The following is a 15,353-nucleotide window of genomic DNA, read 5'->3' on the forward strand; positions in this document are numbered from 1 at the left end:
CGTGGACCAGTCGTGTCAATACCCGACTTTGACAACGAAAGCAACTGGCCAACGTCGACGATCACGCGTCGCACAATTCAAGCCATCTATTACCTATACCAACTCGGAAACTTGTTTGTTTGCGCTCAGGTTTTGCCGTACTTTGTACAATGCTGCGCGACAGGAAGCAAGACTTGAACGTAAAAAGGAGCATTTGGGGACAGGAACGACAGTGTTCAGCATACCAGCTTTCATAACTACGAACAGAAGGCCCCTACGATTCAGTATCAACAGCTCTTGAGCACTCGACGAAATGGCCCTCGCCAGGATTCCAGGTCTCTTGAGGCAGATTCGCCTCCCTTTCCTCCCGGCCAGAACGCGCAACACCGATATCGAGAAAGGCCTCAGCCCAGCCAGCTCTGACACATCCTCGACTCCCATGACCGACCCTCCGAGCTCCCACTCCTCTAGCACTCCCATTTCAGGACCCACCCACAGCGAACACCACGCCCGCAACGGGATCTTCGTCCGCGACAGCATTATCGGCTTCGCAGACGGCCTCACAGTCCCCTTCGCTCTCACAGCCGGTCTCTCCTCCCTCGGCTCCTCCAAGATCGTCATCCTCGGCGGGCTGGCAGAACTCTTCGCAGGGTCAATTTCCATGGGTCTAGGAGCGTTTCTGGCTGCGAAGACAGATCGGAAGCATTATGAGGTGGAAGAGAAGAGGGAGAGAAGGGAAGTGAGAGAGTCTCCTGGAGAAGAGGAACAGGAGATCTATGATATTTTGGGGGAGTATAGTATTTCAAGGGAGGATTCGAGAGGGGTTGTGGAGAGTTTGAAGAGGGATGAGGAGGCTTGGGTGAAGGTTTGTTTCTTGTCTGCGCTCCTATATTCTTCGTAGGATCGCTTGCTGACCGATCGCAGTTCATGATGGACTTTGAGCTGAAGTTAGAGAAGCCGGCGTTGAAGGTGGCTTGGAATGAAGGCCTGGTGATGGGTGTCTCGTATCTGTTTGGTAAGCATGACTGTTACGAATAGTATCTTCAGCTCGCCTTCGCTGACCACTGCCATGATTCTCAGGCGGCCTACTTCCCATGATACCCTACTTTGCTACTAAGCACATCAACGAAGCCCTGTTCAGTTCTATCGGAATCACAGTCGTCATCCTTCTTGTCTTCGGATACGTCAAGGCCAAGATCACGGGCTGCTGTGCCAAAGACTCGGCAATTGGTGCGGTGGAAACGTTGTTTATCGGAGCTCTGGCCGCCGGTGTCTCGTATGGAATTGTCAAAGGAGTCAATTCCTCGAAGCTGTTCGACAGCTATGAAAACCCGGGACCAATCACAAACAGCGCATTGGCTAATCCATCGAGCATGATGTAAACGGATCACGCTGCCGGAGGAGTTTGCTTCCTTCCTTGTCGGCACTGACACTGTAGCGTGTGATCGACTGACCAACCTGCTGGGACAGACCATGTGGGCTGATCACCGCCGATACGAGATGGCGGAGGACAATTGGCAAGTCTTTTCGAGTTCTGGAACGATGTATCTGGCTGTGTGACATCTGTTTGAGCACGATTGCAGCGTGATAGGGCTGTCATGTTTGACACCGGTGTCTTGGATAGCGTGATCGCGTTTTAGTCTCCTCCACCCTAGGCAAAGAACGAAAGAATAAGAAAATTCTTCCTTACTGTGAATGGAAATCGTAAGCGTCAGCACCGCATCTCACACGAGGGTGACCAAGTTGGCGGCCTCGTGTGCCCTGTTCTGGTTGTTTGGCGAACGATACTAGTTCCTTTGAGGATGAGTGAGGTTTGCATTGTGATTGGTGAGGGCGTGGGAGTTCGGCAGAGATGCAGCTGCAGAGATGACATGCATAGCCTCGACGGCATGCACGCCAGGCACGCTAGGTACACGGAATGACCGCGAAAGTGCACCGAGAGAGTGGGACAGCTGTTGACGTTGCTTTCCCCTATGGTGCGTAGTGTGTGCGGGAGAAGTGAGACGGTGTGTTGCGACGAGAAGGGAGACATGTGAAATGATTGGTTTCTACTTTTCACGTGATCTGAGGTCTTTTGGCCAATCATCACTTCAAACCTCACTTTTGGTCCTCTCGACCTCACCGTAAGCGTGCCACTGGCTCTGTTTCTTCACACCGTAACGCTGCCCGACCTGGTTACTATTCTGTGCACCGCTCCTTTCTGGGCCGACGCTGATACTTGGCTCGGGTTCTTGCGTGCGTGCATCTGCTGCTGTGTGGACGGGCCGGAGATGGCGCGGACTGCACCTTCTGTGCTGATGATGGAGAGATGACTTTTTTGGGGACGGACTTGGTGCGTGGCTGCTGCTACTTGACCACATGGCGCGCTTTCTGTCAGTAGGTTCGGTCGCGATGTCTCTTTTTCTGTCTTTCGAGCGGCTGGCCCTTTCTTTGACACGAGACGCTATTTCATCGCGTCGTGCTGGCTGAGACCTATTGCGAGGCTGCCGTCTTCTTCTTGTCGCTGGTCGCTGCGTTGTTGTTTGCTTTTGCCCCCGTCGCTCGCTTTCGCAAAGATGCTCAGCTGGTTGTGTGCAACGCTTCAGTTCTCACGACGTGGAGTGTCCGGTCTCACTACAGCTGTCGCGCCATCATCTTTTCAGGCTGCTGGCACGCCTGGCAGGGCGATCTATTCGCCGATCTTGTGACAGGAACAGCGCATATCTTGACATCTCATCGCTAGACGCCGGATATTCAGTAAGTGGCTGCTCACCCTTGTTGAAGAGAATGAAGCTGATGTGGTTGTAGACATATTCTCAGCAGTTCGCGAACTTCTAGAAGGCAGCCGGGAAAGACTCAGACTTCACATCCGCTTCACAACGCTCGTTCAAAAAGGCCTGGCACTGGGCGGGAGCAAGCACTGGTTTTCAGCTGTGATCTTGACTTCATCAGCTCCGCCGCTTGGATACATTTGCGCGCTCGTGAGCTTTCTCCAGCACTTCGCCGGTTTCCAGAGTGCTGGTTCATTCACTGGGAAACGCGTCGTTGGTGTTTACAGCCTGCACGAGCAAGCCACATTACGATGGCTTCACCAAATTGGCCGCTTCGAGATGGACCCCTGTCTGCGGCTGGCAGCACTTCACCTGTCCTTCAGCAGCAAAACCCGAGCGAGAGCGCGGAGTCCTTTCACATGCTGGATCATCTGGATAGCCCGCAGTTGACATTGCACGACTTTCACAAGTTTCAGCAGTCACCAGTACTCGCAGCTTCACCAGAGCTCGAGTCTCGACGCATTCGAAGGAAGCCATCTGCTGTAAATCTTGCAACGGCTCATGCACGATACACGGACCCTGCAGCATACTTTTTTGATGATTCGTGGACGCCAAGCTTGATTTTGCCACGGTCGCCAGCCTCCGCTTCAATTCATGACTTCTCGCCCGCTTCCTCGCACCAACGACCTCTGACACCGCGTCCGAGAACCTACACCGCCTCCCCTTCTTTGTCTTCCACTGTCGACACATTGCAATCTTCGCCTTTCCAGACACCTCTTCATCAAGGTTGCTCACGCGCCGAGCACCAGGAGGAAGACAGGAGTGACTTCGGTGAACCCATACGGACGAAACGTAAGTTTGACTCGTTGAAGCGTGCAAAGCGTCTTCCTCGCCGAACAGGCGGCGGCAGCAGCGGCTCTGGTGGATCAGGAGAATTGTGGGAGGTTTACGCAGCTGTATTTGAGATTGAGGACGTGGGACCTGTTGTGGTGGAGGAAGATCTGAAGAAGGCGAAGTCCGTCAGATTTGATACGGGCACTGGGAACATCTCGGAGGCACTTGCGGAGGACTCGCAGAACACAAGAGAAGAACATCCGACCTCAGCGACCTCGCTATCAAGAATCGACTGGCCTCTGCCGCCATCTCACTACAATTGGCAAGGCACGTTTGGTAAGTCGAGCACGACGCGTCCTGAAGCAAGCCCCGCGCTGATTTTGCAGGTCACTTGGATACAGCAACTCCGCCCTCTACGCCAGCTACCGTCTTGTATAGAGGAGCCAGTTTTGACGTGTTGAATCCGCACGCGTCGCTCATTCTCGGAGCACGCAGTCTGGAGACCCCAGCTGAGATTGAAGGGCTTCTGGACAGCTACTTCCACGACACCGACGCAAGCATGCAACCTGATCAAACTCACGACGAGCCACCCTCGGGTGTCTCGGGCGTACCCAGCGAGCACTCCCGCCGTGTGCTGTACGATAACGCCACTGACGCTCGTCGTAAGATCCTGCACATGAGTGACCACGACAAGGGCCAAGTCACTACTCCTCCAAGAGCTTTGCTCGGTGCCAGCGCAGCTCGCAAAGGAGAGAGACCATTCTCTGACCCTTTCGACCTGACACTCAGCGACTCTGATAGTCACAGCACCCTGATGACCATCAACCACGTTCTCAAGGAAGGCCGTCGCCAGGACGTGACGCCTCCCGCACGCATGCAGCCACTGGGTCTGGGCATCACAGACTCTGATGACACTCATGCGTATGTAACCAATTCCCGCCGTTCCCGTTTAAAGAGTACACTTACGAGATGTTTTTCCAAGCAGGACGTCCGAGCAAACTATAGATCCGACGATCAAGGCCATACTCGAAGACTACGAATACACCAGGGCGCCGTTGTCCCAGCCTGAGGACCGCAGTCAAGAGCGAGACCTCGACACCAGCCCTTCCATTGAATATGGCCGTGGCGGCATTGTCAGTCACTCGAGCTACGAGCGCCGTCAAGGTCTTCTGTCTCCAATGCAGACTCCAGATGTGGGCAGCGAGACAACAAGTCTCTCCATCAGCAACCGATCTCGCCCGCAACCTCTTCTTTCGGCACCTCTCCCAGTATACAGAGGCGTCGCAAATTATGTACCGGGTGGTAGTAACTGGCGCAGCGGCTACAGTAGTGTACCAACCTCGGAGCAGAGCTACGGAAACACTCGCAATTTGCTGAACATCACTCCACACAAGGAAAATGTCCCACCACGCGTCGAGGACCTTTTCCCGTGTCGCCCAACGACTTGCAGGGATCCAGCTCATATTCACGTCCGTGGCCGACCGCAGCCATTCGAGGTCTACGAAGAGACAGAGTCAAACAGGCCACCTTCGGTCAGACAAATTCAATATCCCGATGACGACAAGGAGAACTTTCCGCCAGACGACTACGAATCTCCGATCATCCCCGAGCTTGGAATGCACGGAGATACCGAGTTTCGCTTGAGAGATGCCGGTTTTCGTTTTCCTGATCGCGATGTGCAGGATAATGACAGCGATGCTGGAGATCTTGGCCGGGTTATGCCACGGAGCTCCAGCTACTATCCCGATGATGGAGCTAGCGAGTGGGTCACAGAGTACGGCGTCTCTCAGATGGAACTCAATCGCAATTCTCGTCTCAGTGCCGTGACTGTTGAGAGCTATGCCGACATCAGTGACGACGGCAGCGAGCAGAGATTCAGCCTTCCGCCCGCTCCACCTCAGACGCCAGTATCGGAAGTCGTAGACGAACCTGGGGAGATTGCTGCGCCTAAAGCTGTCAGACCTCTCGGCGAGTCGAAGGAGAAGGTCGCAACCGACGAGGACGTCGAGAATAGACTACGCTACATCGTCGAGACGCGCATCCGCGCTCTGGAGTCTAAGATCGCAGATGAGCAGGTCAACTCCAAGTACACTGGCTCACCCAAGATTGATGGAACCCAGCGAAGAGCTGAGCTCGCGGAGCTCGATCGTCTGCGTACTCTGGTGCCATCGGACTCTCGCCCACTCATGATGAAGGCTTCAGAGTCGATGACCACCATCAAAGCGAGCGCTCAAGCTAAGCTGCAGAAAGCGAAGACATTTGTTCGTCCTCAACATCAGCCATGGGTCAACTTCAGTCGTGCTGTTGCCCTAGGTCGCCATGGGGAGGCCTTCAATTCTGGTTCTGACACTCGTGGACTGCTGGCCTCTCCCAGCACTCCATCACCCTACACCAACATGGGCTTCAATGAGAGCACTGGCACCTTCATGACAATCAATCAGGAGTCTCCACTCAATGCTCGCGGTCCTGCCACCAATCTCTGGTCTCCGTTCGACCAAGATCCGACTCATCGCGCTATCCATGTCAAGTCTCCCATCGGCAAGAAGCCCAACATCATCGACATCGAGCTCGGTCCAGTGAGGAGCAGCAAGTCCAAGCGCTCGCAGCGGGCAGCTATTGGCAGTCAGTACGAGCCACGCGACCTGCATCTCGTCAAGACCAAGCGTATGTCTGACGCCCTGCTCGCGGCGCGCTCCGCTGGCTGGACCATGTTTCCTCGCCAGCAGAATCTGGCTGATCCGGTCACCGGCGGCGGAGGCAGCACTCCCTGGTCTTCCTCCTCGACCTACCCGATGCTCCTCAAGCCAGAGAGCGAGATGCAACGCGATGTCCGTCTCGAACAAAAGCGCATCTCCAAGCGCTTCCTCTTCGGCTGCGCTGCTTTCCCCCCTTTCACTCTCCTCTTCGGTCTCGGCTTCTTTGATCGCCTGATCTCCAAGCGCTCTGGTGGTCGTATCAAGGAGGCTTGTCCTTCGGAGAAGCGCAATGCGCTCATCGTCTTTTTCCCTCTTGGGATGATCTTCTGGGCCGTTTGCATCCTGGTCCTCTTGCTGGTGATCATCCTTGCCAAGGGTAAGGGTGGCGAGGACAGCTCGCCTTTTGGCGCTTAGTTCGGTCTGGGAGTGGTAAAGTTCGCTGCAGCTATTTTGGCTGCGTATGAATATGCAGAGATGATGTCCCGCGGGGACATAGTGAAATGAAAATGAAAATGAAAATTCGCACGAAATATCTTCCTTTCTGATCGTCTCTTTTTGACTATGTTCGATGGTTTGGTGCTTGTTTCTCTGGTGTACTGAGGGTTTCGGAGGCATGAAAGGTGAGGAAGCTCAAGATCTGGGGTGATGCGATCCGGAGAGAGTGTTGATCTGTGCTGTTCGATTTTGGCCATGTCCGATGACCCGATGCATGTCTCTCCGGAGAAATGAAGGCTTGCAAGGCACCGGGTGTAAAGGAGCTGGTGGTCGAGAGTGCTTCGCTGCCCTGAGAGTTTGAGATATACTGTATGATATTGGCTGTGTCAGTTGGGGTTGCGTTTGTCTCTCATTTCTGGAGTTGAGTTGAGAGGCGGCGAAGGTAGATAAGGGCAGTCTGGTCTCGTCGATGATTTCGAAAGTGCCCGAAACGTATGTTATTTCCGCTAGATTTCCCAACGTGAAGATTTATTCTCTGTTGTCTCGAGGAATTGAGAGGCGAGGGAGGCGGAAATGGCCAGGAGCTGGTTGCCTTGGTTTGTTTGAAGATGTTTTCGATGTTTTGTGAGAGTTGCTCAAATCGCTGGCTTTGAATTCGTCTCTCCGTATGTTTGGGGTGCTTAGAAGACATTGAAGATGAAGAAGTTGAGGTTCTTCGGAGTTTAATTTTGAGGAAGTATGTTGGAAGCGTATTGAGAGAAATCCATACGCTTCATCTTGAAGTTCACCTCCCTGAGTTGGACGGGTTTCAAGGCACCGAATGTGGAGATGATCGAAATCTGGCTTGCTAGACCTTTTCGGGTCGTCTTGAGATTGTTGAGATTACGTTCAGCTGCCTAACCTGAGCAATTTGTTCTCTCTTTCAATGACCCGGTATAAGATAAGACATATAGATATCATAGACGTCAACTTACTCTTCGTTCTTTGGAGCTGAGTTGGTCAACACGCCGTTCTTGACCATGTTCAGTGTTTCTCTGATCATGGAAGGCTTTCGGAGCCATCAGCGGTGAAGAACTTGAACTCTTCGAGCGGAGCTTTGCGCAGACGTCAGATATCATTGCACGACTTTGCAACTCACCGATACTTACACCGATCAAAGTCGGGTTTAATCACTTCAGTTGCATACAGGGTACTGACCGTGAGCTTAGTTATCTCAAGGACCACAGAGCCATGGCAAGAAGAATCGGGCACGACCATAGACTGGAATGTATGTACGCCTCCGTGGACCGTCGGAGGATTAGCTGCTCTCACTCTATTGCATGCCCCTTGATTAGCCTCTTCACGTGTATATAGATTACGACGTTTCTCTGCCATGCTGTCGCTCGGCGAGCCACTGAAGGGAGATATGGCGAGGCTGATACTGGCTTGAAGATGTGCTGAAGTGTTTGGCAACTGTCAGCTACAGATGTAGAGCAGTACAGTGGAGTCGTGCACATATGCACGAATGTCGATCTTCCATTTAAACCACGAGTCAGGATCGGCACGTCATATATTGGCACTAGAAAAAGTGCCGAGATCTTCGATAAAGGATGCGCGGTGTAAAGTCAAGGTAGTTTGTTCATTTATTCTTGAAATTGCGACGTTCGAGGTAGTCGTCATGGTTCTTTTGTTGAGCGGTGCTGCAGTTCTTGTGTTTGTTTGTTTGTCGATCGATGAGAACGAGTAACTTGGGAAGTTGGGCTAATAAGCACTTGCTATTTTGGTTCCTGCCGTGCGACGTGCTTTCCGGAGGGTCGTTTGGGCGTTGTTGATCGTAGCTCAAGGCTGGTCAATTCGGAAGATCTCGGGAAAGGTGTGTAGAACATCCTCAGACCTGAACACTGTCGCACCAACCTTGTCGAGTCTGCAATAATCTTTCCAGAATCGACATTCAAGATCGACGTCAAAGGAGGAAGCAAGTGGCAAGTAACGTGAATTCCTCTATTGCTGTTGGATACATGTATGTACAAAAAGGTCCAACTATCGTAGCTCTTGCTTCAATATCATGTCAGAAGAGGAGCAAAGGTTTTGGTATCATGAAGTGCGTCCATCCAAGACTGCAATTTTGTATTCCCTTTTCTTATCCTAGCGTTGATATTCGCAAATTCTCTACAAGAGAGCCGCGACAATTGGTGCCAGGATACCGCCCAGAGCAGCGAGAAGAGGGGCGAGGGCGACCAGGAGTCCGCCGACGAGGCCGCTAAGTCCAACGACGAGAGCTGGGAGCTCAGTGGTGAGGAATGGCTGGAGGGCGACGTAGACGGCAGCTGATGAATAATTAGCACATTGGTTGCGATTAGAGAGGAGGGGCGACATACTCAAGGAGAGGGTGTTAAGGACAGAGCCGAGAGCTGGGTTGAGCTGCTGGAGGATAGGGAGCAGAAGGTTGGCAAGGATGATTGGACGACCATCGAGTTGACCGAGGACGTCTGGGAGGTCGGCAAGTGTCTGGCGCTTTTGCTTCTGGGCGCGAATAGCGTTGACCTTGGCAGTGGTCTCGCGGAATGCCTGGCGGATACCAGCGATGTCTCCCATGATGGAGTCCACAGCAGCCTCCTTGTCCTCAGTAGAGGCATCCTGTGGGAGGGAAGAGGTGACTTCGGCTGTAGCAGGTGTTAGCCAAGGAGTAATGATAGGAGAAACTGTTGAGTCGTACTCATGTGGGAGGTGAATGGCTTGAGCTCCTCATTGAGGGTGACGAGCCACTGCTCGAGCGTGCCCTGAGCCTGACGCTTCTCGACGGCGGTGTTCTCCACGGAGGTAGGGGCTGCCCAAGCCAAGAGAGAGAGGGCTGGAAGAGCGAGGAGAGAGAACTTCATTTTGTCGGGGTTTGGTGGTCTTGGTGGACGAAGTGAATTGAAGTGAAGACTGTAATTGTGAGATGATGATGCTTGTGTGATGATCAAGCCAGACATGGGATCAGATCAGTGTTTATATATTCGTTTGATCACTTGTGAAGACTTTCCAACGGCCATGCGTGCCGTGCTAGCACATCTCAACGCAGCGTCGATCGTTTCTACATTGCTGCCGCTGTTGCATCTCCGTGCTCGCCTGGAGGTGTGCCATGGGCAGCATCAGTATCCTTTCGCGCTGGTGGAAGTCATTCTATCAGGGTTCGATAATGCATTGTCCAGCATCAGTAAAGATCTGGGAGTCTAAACTTCCAGCTTTAACTGCAATAAGCGTCGACTTGTCGATCAGAGGCGCCGTGGTGTGCATGTGCGGCGTCGCCGGGTGGAGCAAATCTCGCGGCATAGGTCAGAGGCGTAGTGCAGGTACCGCACAGCAGTGCTGCCGCAAGTCGGCGAGCGCTCCGGGGAATGTTCGGGTCGAATGACTGTTGAACACTGAGCGAGATTGTAGACTATTCCGCCAAGCATTGGCTTGCAAACCAGCCGCACTGTGCACAGCACTGCAGCTATGCAAATCTGTGCATGTGAATATGTGGCTTAGGCAGCGAGGTGACATCCCAGAAGACTTGGGGTCGATCTGTAGTATCCTATTCCGGTGATTCTTGTAGACAGGCGGATGATATGTCGATCATGGGCTGTTGATGAGTGATAGTGTGGAGTATGCGTTGGGACGCTGACAACCAAACACACATCGACACTTCTTTGACGCCCTCGCGAGTACGTGCTGACGTCTTGCAGTGCGCACCAGCTGTGGTACAGAAATGGGCCAATGTGTTCGGAGAAAATTTCACGTGCTTCTGAGACCATAGGAGTGTACGCATGGAATCGCCAACGTTGTCATTGTGATCATCCGTGTGCACTGCGCGGCAACGCCGGATGGTCGGCAAACAACTCGCGCACAAGATGCCCCGGCCCTAGAGTAGTACAGAGTGTGATCGGCTTGTTCTTTGAGCCGGCGTCGGTGAGAGCGTGTCAAACGATCGTTGGGCTGCCGGCGGAACGTTGACACGGAGGTCCGCAGTCGTTAGGGCTGTGAGTGTACTTTCCCACTTAGTCTTAGCGTATGCGCGGGAAGTGATCAGCAGTCGCTTGGATCAGGTCAATGACTTGGACACAAGCCTCGAGGCCGGCGATTCTTACTCAAAGCAGACCCTGCGAGCAGAAGAATCCAGTCGGAGGCAAGGGCAGCACCGGACTGAAGTCCGTTCTTTACACACCGATTTGAGCGAGTTGTTGTGAATCAACATTCTGATCTGCATCTCATCAGTCACAGTGCCAACAAATGCGCTCTCTCAGGTTGCTGCTGTTCGAATGTTCGGCCCGATGCCATCCGCGACAACATTTACCGCCAACATTCGACGTCCAAGCGGAACACATGAAGTGCTCAGCGGAGAATATGCCATGTGGCTGACGGTACCAGCTTCGTGGCACCTTAGGTTGTTGTCGGCAATCTGTGTCTCGGATTCGGATCTGAGCTGCATCTTGCAGATCTCAGTCTGCTCCTTGGTTCTGTCGCGTCATGCCCGTGCAGGCGGCTGGCGGATTGCAGTATTGGGTAGATGTGTATCGTCCACAATGGTTCTAGCTTGATGCAAAGCACGTGCTGGGCTATGATTCGACGTTCAGCAGAAAGGCAGCGCCAAACGTAGCCACACTGCTGAGAGCTTTGGTTCGGATGGACGCGATGTTGTGCGTTGGCACATGTATCGCCCCGACCGCGCTCGCAGGACTTGATGTGGCTGAAGCGGTAACTGCAATGGGTGGTGTGTTGTGTTGCTGGCAAGGTCATCGAAAACCCGTTGTAGAGAACGAAGCTGGACGACAACACTCGGTGGCACCGCGAAATCGCCACGCCAAGCCGCCAGCATTGCTCAACCTGAGGCATATCTGATTCACGCAACTTGCAAATCCTTGATCTACAACCATTGTGCAAGTCTGGCCGGATCTACGAGATGTCCAGATACTGCAGAAACGGTGGCCCAACACGTGCTGCAGCGCTCATCTTCGCTGATCTTGTCCTGTAGACGCTGCGTGAGACCGAAGCACTGCAAGATCAACAGCTTCACCAACTAAGGCAGGGTCTCGCTTCATTTACGATCATCACCAGTCGCGCCGAAGGGCCCACCACCCTGCGTTTTCCCAGGCGAGCACATCTGTCATGTCAAGGATTTGAAGCTCGAAGATCATCCAAAGAGACCGATAGCGTGCCCGTACGCATGAGGGTAACATGAAGTATAGCTTGACTTCAGCTGATGTCCTGGCAGTCCTGCATATCTGCCGCCATGTCACCTCCTCACGCCAGAGCCTTTCGGCAGTACGGCCCAACAGAATACTTAGCATACGCTTTCGCCACGCCACCCACGCCATCCGACTCATCCCATCGTTCTCCAGGTTTCCAGCGCACTCGATGAAGCGACCCCATTCGAGGCGGCAGCTCACCACATTCGCCTCCATTCGAACGGTTGCGAGAGCCTCGACGCTCTCGCAAGGTCCCTCCAACCTCGCAAGAGCCCCTCATAGGCCAAAGCCCACTGCCAACCGTCACATCGACCGCATCGTTCCTTTTGAGCTCGCCATTTTCCTCGAGCCCTTTCAATTTGTCATTTGAGCTTTCACCATTAACCATGCTCGAAAAAAGCACCGCTACGAACTGCTCCGAGCCCCTCATCACTCAATCTCCCACGCAACCTCCTCTCGATCTCGAATATACGGCACAGGCGCATCCGGTCCATACTTGACCTGCCCAATCGTCCTTCCATCTCCTAAGAACGCGAATACGTTATCCGGGTCCTTGTACTCCATCTCAAAATGCTCGAATCGCGGTCGTTTCATAAATTTCAGATGGTGCAACATGCTCCCCGGCCACACATAGACTCTGCCGTCTTTTGTGTTATCCTTGTACCAGCTCTTGCAGTCTTCTGCCCAGATTGAATGCTTCGCGTGCCAGGCGTCTTCGTAGGCGTTCAGTTGGTCGGTAATGCGTTGCTTTGGGTGCATGGATTTTACTTGGTCTTGCTGGAGCTTTTGGCAGCATTGGAGCATGTATTCGATTTGAACTTCGTGCGACGGAAGAGCACAGCCTTGCGCCCAGTTGCCGCGTGGGCCGTTGGTGACGAAGTAGTTTGGAAAGCCGGGATGTGCGATCGAGGCGTAAATGTTTGGGCCTGATTGGTCTTGCATGACTTGACCATTGAGGCCGGTGATCTTGAAGTGTGGTAAGTATTGGACATCGAAGCCGGTGGCGCAGATGAGAACGTCAACTTCGACCTCCTGGCCTGCAGCGGTGACCAAGCCAGACGGAGTGATCTTTGCAATCTCACCCCAGATCACATCGACGTTCTCTCGCGTCAGCGCCTCGAGATAGCCTTCTCCAGGAGTCAAGCGACGGCAACCGGGGCTCCACGAAGGAATGAGTTTTTGCTGAAGGTCTTCCCGTCCCTTCAGTCGCTCCCGCATGGTATGCTGCACATACTCCTTGAACTTGACATTCAGCTCACTGCCTCGATAGAACATATCCCACCCTCCGACGATCGACTTCTCCATTCGTGTTCGATAGTCTTGCAAGTATGCCGGGTCATCACGAAACCGCTGCTTCTCCTTCTCGGTATAGTAATGCTTACCAGCTGCAGCATTCGCCGGGTCCATGGAATCTGGGTCAGCTTCTTTATTGTCTATACTGGCACCAAACTGAGGCGCGATATATGTGACATTACGCATGAAGATCGACAGCTTCGACGCCGTTGCTGCGACATGAGGGACAATTTGGATCGAACTGGACCCAGTGCCAATTACTGCGACGCGTTTGCCAGCCCAGTCCAGATCTTTAGGCCAAGCAGCCGAATGAGCAAGCTTGCCTTGGAAGTCGTGTAATCCTTTAATGGCTGGCCACTTCCATTTGGTGAGCACGCCAGAGCCATTGTGAAGGACATGGCAGGTATCATAGAAGGTGCTGCCATCGACACGGTTTTTCAACTCAACCTTCCACAAGCCTTGAAGATCGTTCCATTCCGCGCTGATCACCTCCGTATTCGTCTTGACATACTCTTGGAGGTTGTTCTTGTCGTAAAAACTTTTGAAGTACTCCTGGATCCTGCTTTCGTCAACGATCAATCCGACAGGCTGACAGGCCAGGAAGACCTACTCTGGTGCGTATGCATAATACGAAGTCCAATTAGGATTTGGCTGCAGTTGAAGACTAAAGGTTAGCAATGGAATAATGGCGAACTTAGATAGCCATTCATACCTCGAACGGAAAAGTATAAGTGTGCTATCCGTAAGGTCAGCTAAATAAGGCTCGTTTCTGATCGTATGAGCACTTACTGCAGGAATGTCGCAAGCACATCCTACTCAGAGAATCAATATTGTTGATCTGCGTAGTACGACATTTTATCTCACCTGGATAGCGATTCTCCCACCATGTGCCACCGACCTCTGAGTTCTTCTCATAACAGACAAGCTCAAAGTTCGATAGCATACGGCGAGCTTTCACAGCACAGAGCATACCACTGGCACCCATTCCCACATGAATGATACGAATCTTCTGTGGGTCGCATTGCGGGTGTTCTGGCACTTGCATGCCGGGCTCCTGTAGATGAGGCATCTTTGCCGATTGTGCACAGTGGATTATTGATGTGGTTAGAATTCTGGGGCGAATCTTACGCTGTAAATTGTCATGGAGCGAGTTCACGCTTTCTTATAAGAACATATGCAACCCAGCTGCGTTGTGCCTGTCAGTACCTACGACACGGTCGATCACACCTTCTCCACCACGTGGACGCAGCCGACCTCGGGTGCCCCTCCAGCTATGTGAAGCTGCACGCCACAACTTTCGAGGCAGGTTGGCCGAGTCGAGCACGGATTCCGCGGTGCAAGCACATTGTCGCTTGCATAGGCAAGACATTGATATCGTGGTGCTCTTGAAGCGACGGGCTGTCACGGAGGACAAACTTCATCGTGCGTTGGTGCCGCGCGATTCGAGGCCTGGCCAGGTTCAACGCAAGGCATATGCCTGATTCAAGCCACGCGCAGAGCCTCACCAGTGGAGGGACTGATGCATCTGCCGTCTATGTGACTGGTCGTCCGAACGTGAGAAGTGATGCATTGCCGTCATCAGTCCTCCTTGATTCTACTCGGCGGAACATGCTGCGAGCACCTCCTCCAGATAGTCGGGCTGTATCGTATCTGCTATCAAGCTGGGTGTAAGAAGATGCATGACAGGGGCGGAAGATCAGTATAGTTGTTGTCCACCACGTCGGGATCAGAGGGAATTGGAGAAGGTGTCGTAACGGTGAGCCGCAGGGACAATGCTTATGTAACCTCTCTTGGCACTGGCCATTGCCTTTCCAGTTCGTTACTGTCCTTAACTTCTCCTTTCTCGTCCTCCAACAAAATGTACTCCCGTTGCACAGCAGATAGGCAGCATCTGAATGGCAATCCTGCAGGACTTGACTTCCGGGAGGACTTTGACGCGGAGCCCCCGCTTTCCCACAGCCGTCCCTTCGTTTACTGCTTTTGTTCCTGCAGCCACCTTAGTACGAAAGCCTCTTCTCGTCGTCGCAGATGAAGCACAGCGCGTCACCTTTGTGATCCGAGTGTGGGTATCATCAGCCAAACAGAAAATGTCATCACCATCCAGCGAAGACGCGGCATGGATTTTTCCCATTTGCTGCACCGTGGACATACCCATTGAGGTACGCAATATCGAGTGC

The 15,353-nt window shown here is 53.0% G+C and overlaps 4 protein-coding genes across 4 annotated transcripts; 2 read left to right on the forward strand and 2 right to left on the reverse strand.

Moving 5' to 3' along the window:
• Nucleotides 1–292: 292 nt before the first annotated feature.
• Nucleotides 293–1,361, forward strand: CKM354_000617700 (uncharacterized protein; the record flags this gene model as incomplete). The annotated part of the gene is made up of 3 exons (XM_044801482.1): nt 293–844; nt 904–994; nt 1,060–1,361. The coding sequence occupies 3 exons, from the start codon at nt 293–295 to the stop codon at nt 1,359–1,361; spliced, it is 945 nt and encodes a 314-aa protein (XP_044657417.1).
• Nucleotides 1,362–3,040: 1,679 nt separating this feature from the next.
• CKM354_000617800 (uncharacterized protein) lies at nt 3,041–6,673 on the forward strand (the record flags this gene model as incomplete). The annotated part of the gene is made up of 4 exons (XM_044801483.1): nt 3,041–3,581; nt 3,630–3,899; nt 3,950–4,484; nt 4,549–6,673. The coding sequence occupies 4 exons, from the start codon at nt 3,041–3,043 to the stop codon at nt 6,671–6,673; spliced, it is 3,471 nt and encodes a 1,156-aa protein (XP_044657418.1).
• Nucleotides 6,674–8,842: 2,169 nt separating this feature from the next.
• CKM354_000617900 (uncharacterized protein) lies at nt 8,843–9,552 on the reverse strand (the record flags this gene model as incomplete). The annotated part of the gene is made up of 3 exons (XM_044801484.1): nt 8,843–9,000; nt 9,052–9,336; nt 9,390–9,552. 3 exons carry the CDS (start codon nt 9,550–9,552, stop codon nt 8,843–8,845), a joined length of 606 nt encoding a protein of 201 aa, XP_044657419.1.
• Nucleotides 9,553–12,312: 2,760 nt separating this feature from the next.
• CKM354_000618000 (uncharacterized protein) lies at nt 12,313–14,245 on the reverse strand (the record flags this gene model as incomplete). The annotated part of the gene is made up of 5 exons (XM_044801485.1): nt 12,313–13,735; nt 13,787–13,827; nt 13,889–13,912; nt 13,966–13,988; nt 14,041–14,245. The coding sequence occupies 5 exons, from the start codon at nt 14,243–14,245 to the stop codon at nt 12,313–12,315; spliced, it is 1,716 nt and encodes a 571-aa protein (XP_044657420.1).
• Between the last annotated feature and the right edge of the window lie 1,108 nt (nt 14,246–15,353).

Source organism: Cercospora kikuchii, assembly GCF_019650295.1.
Source record: "Cercospora kikuchii DNA, contig_00003, whole genome shotgun sequence".
Taxonomy (NCBI): domain Eukaryota; kingdom Fungi; phylum Ascomycota; class Dothideomycetes; order Mycosphaerellales; family Mycosphaerellaceae; genus Cercospora; species Cercospora kikuchii.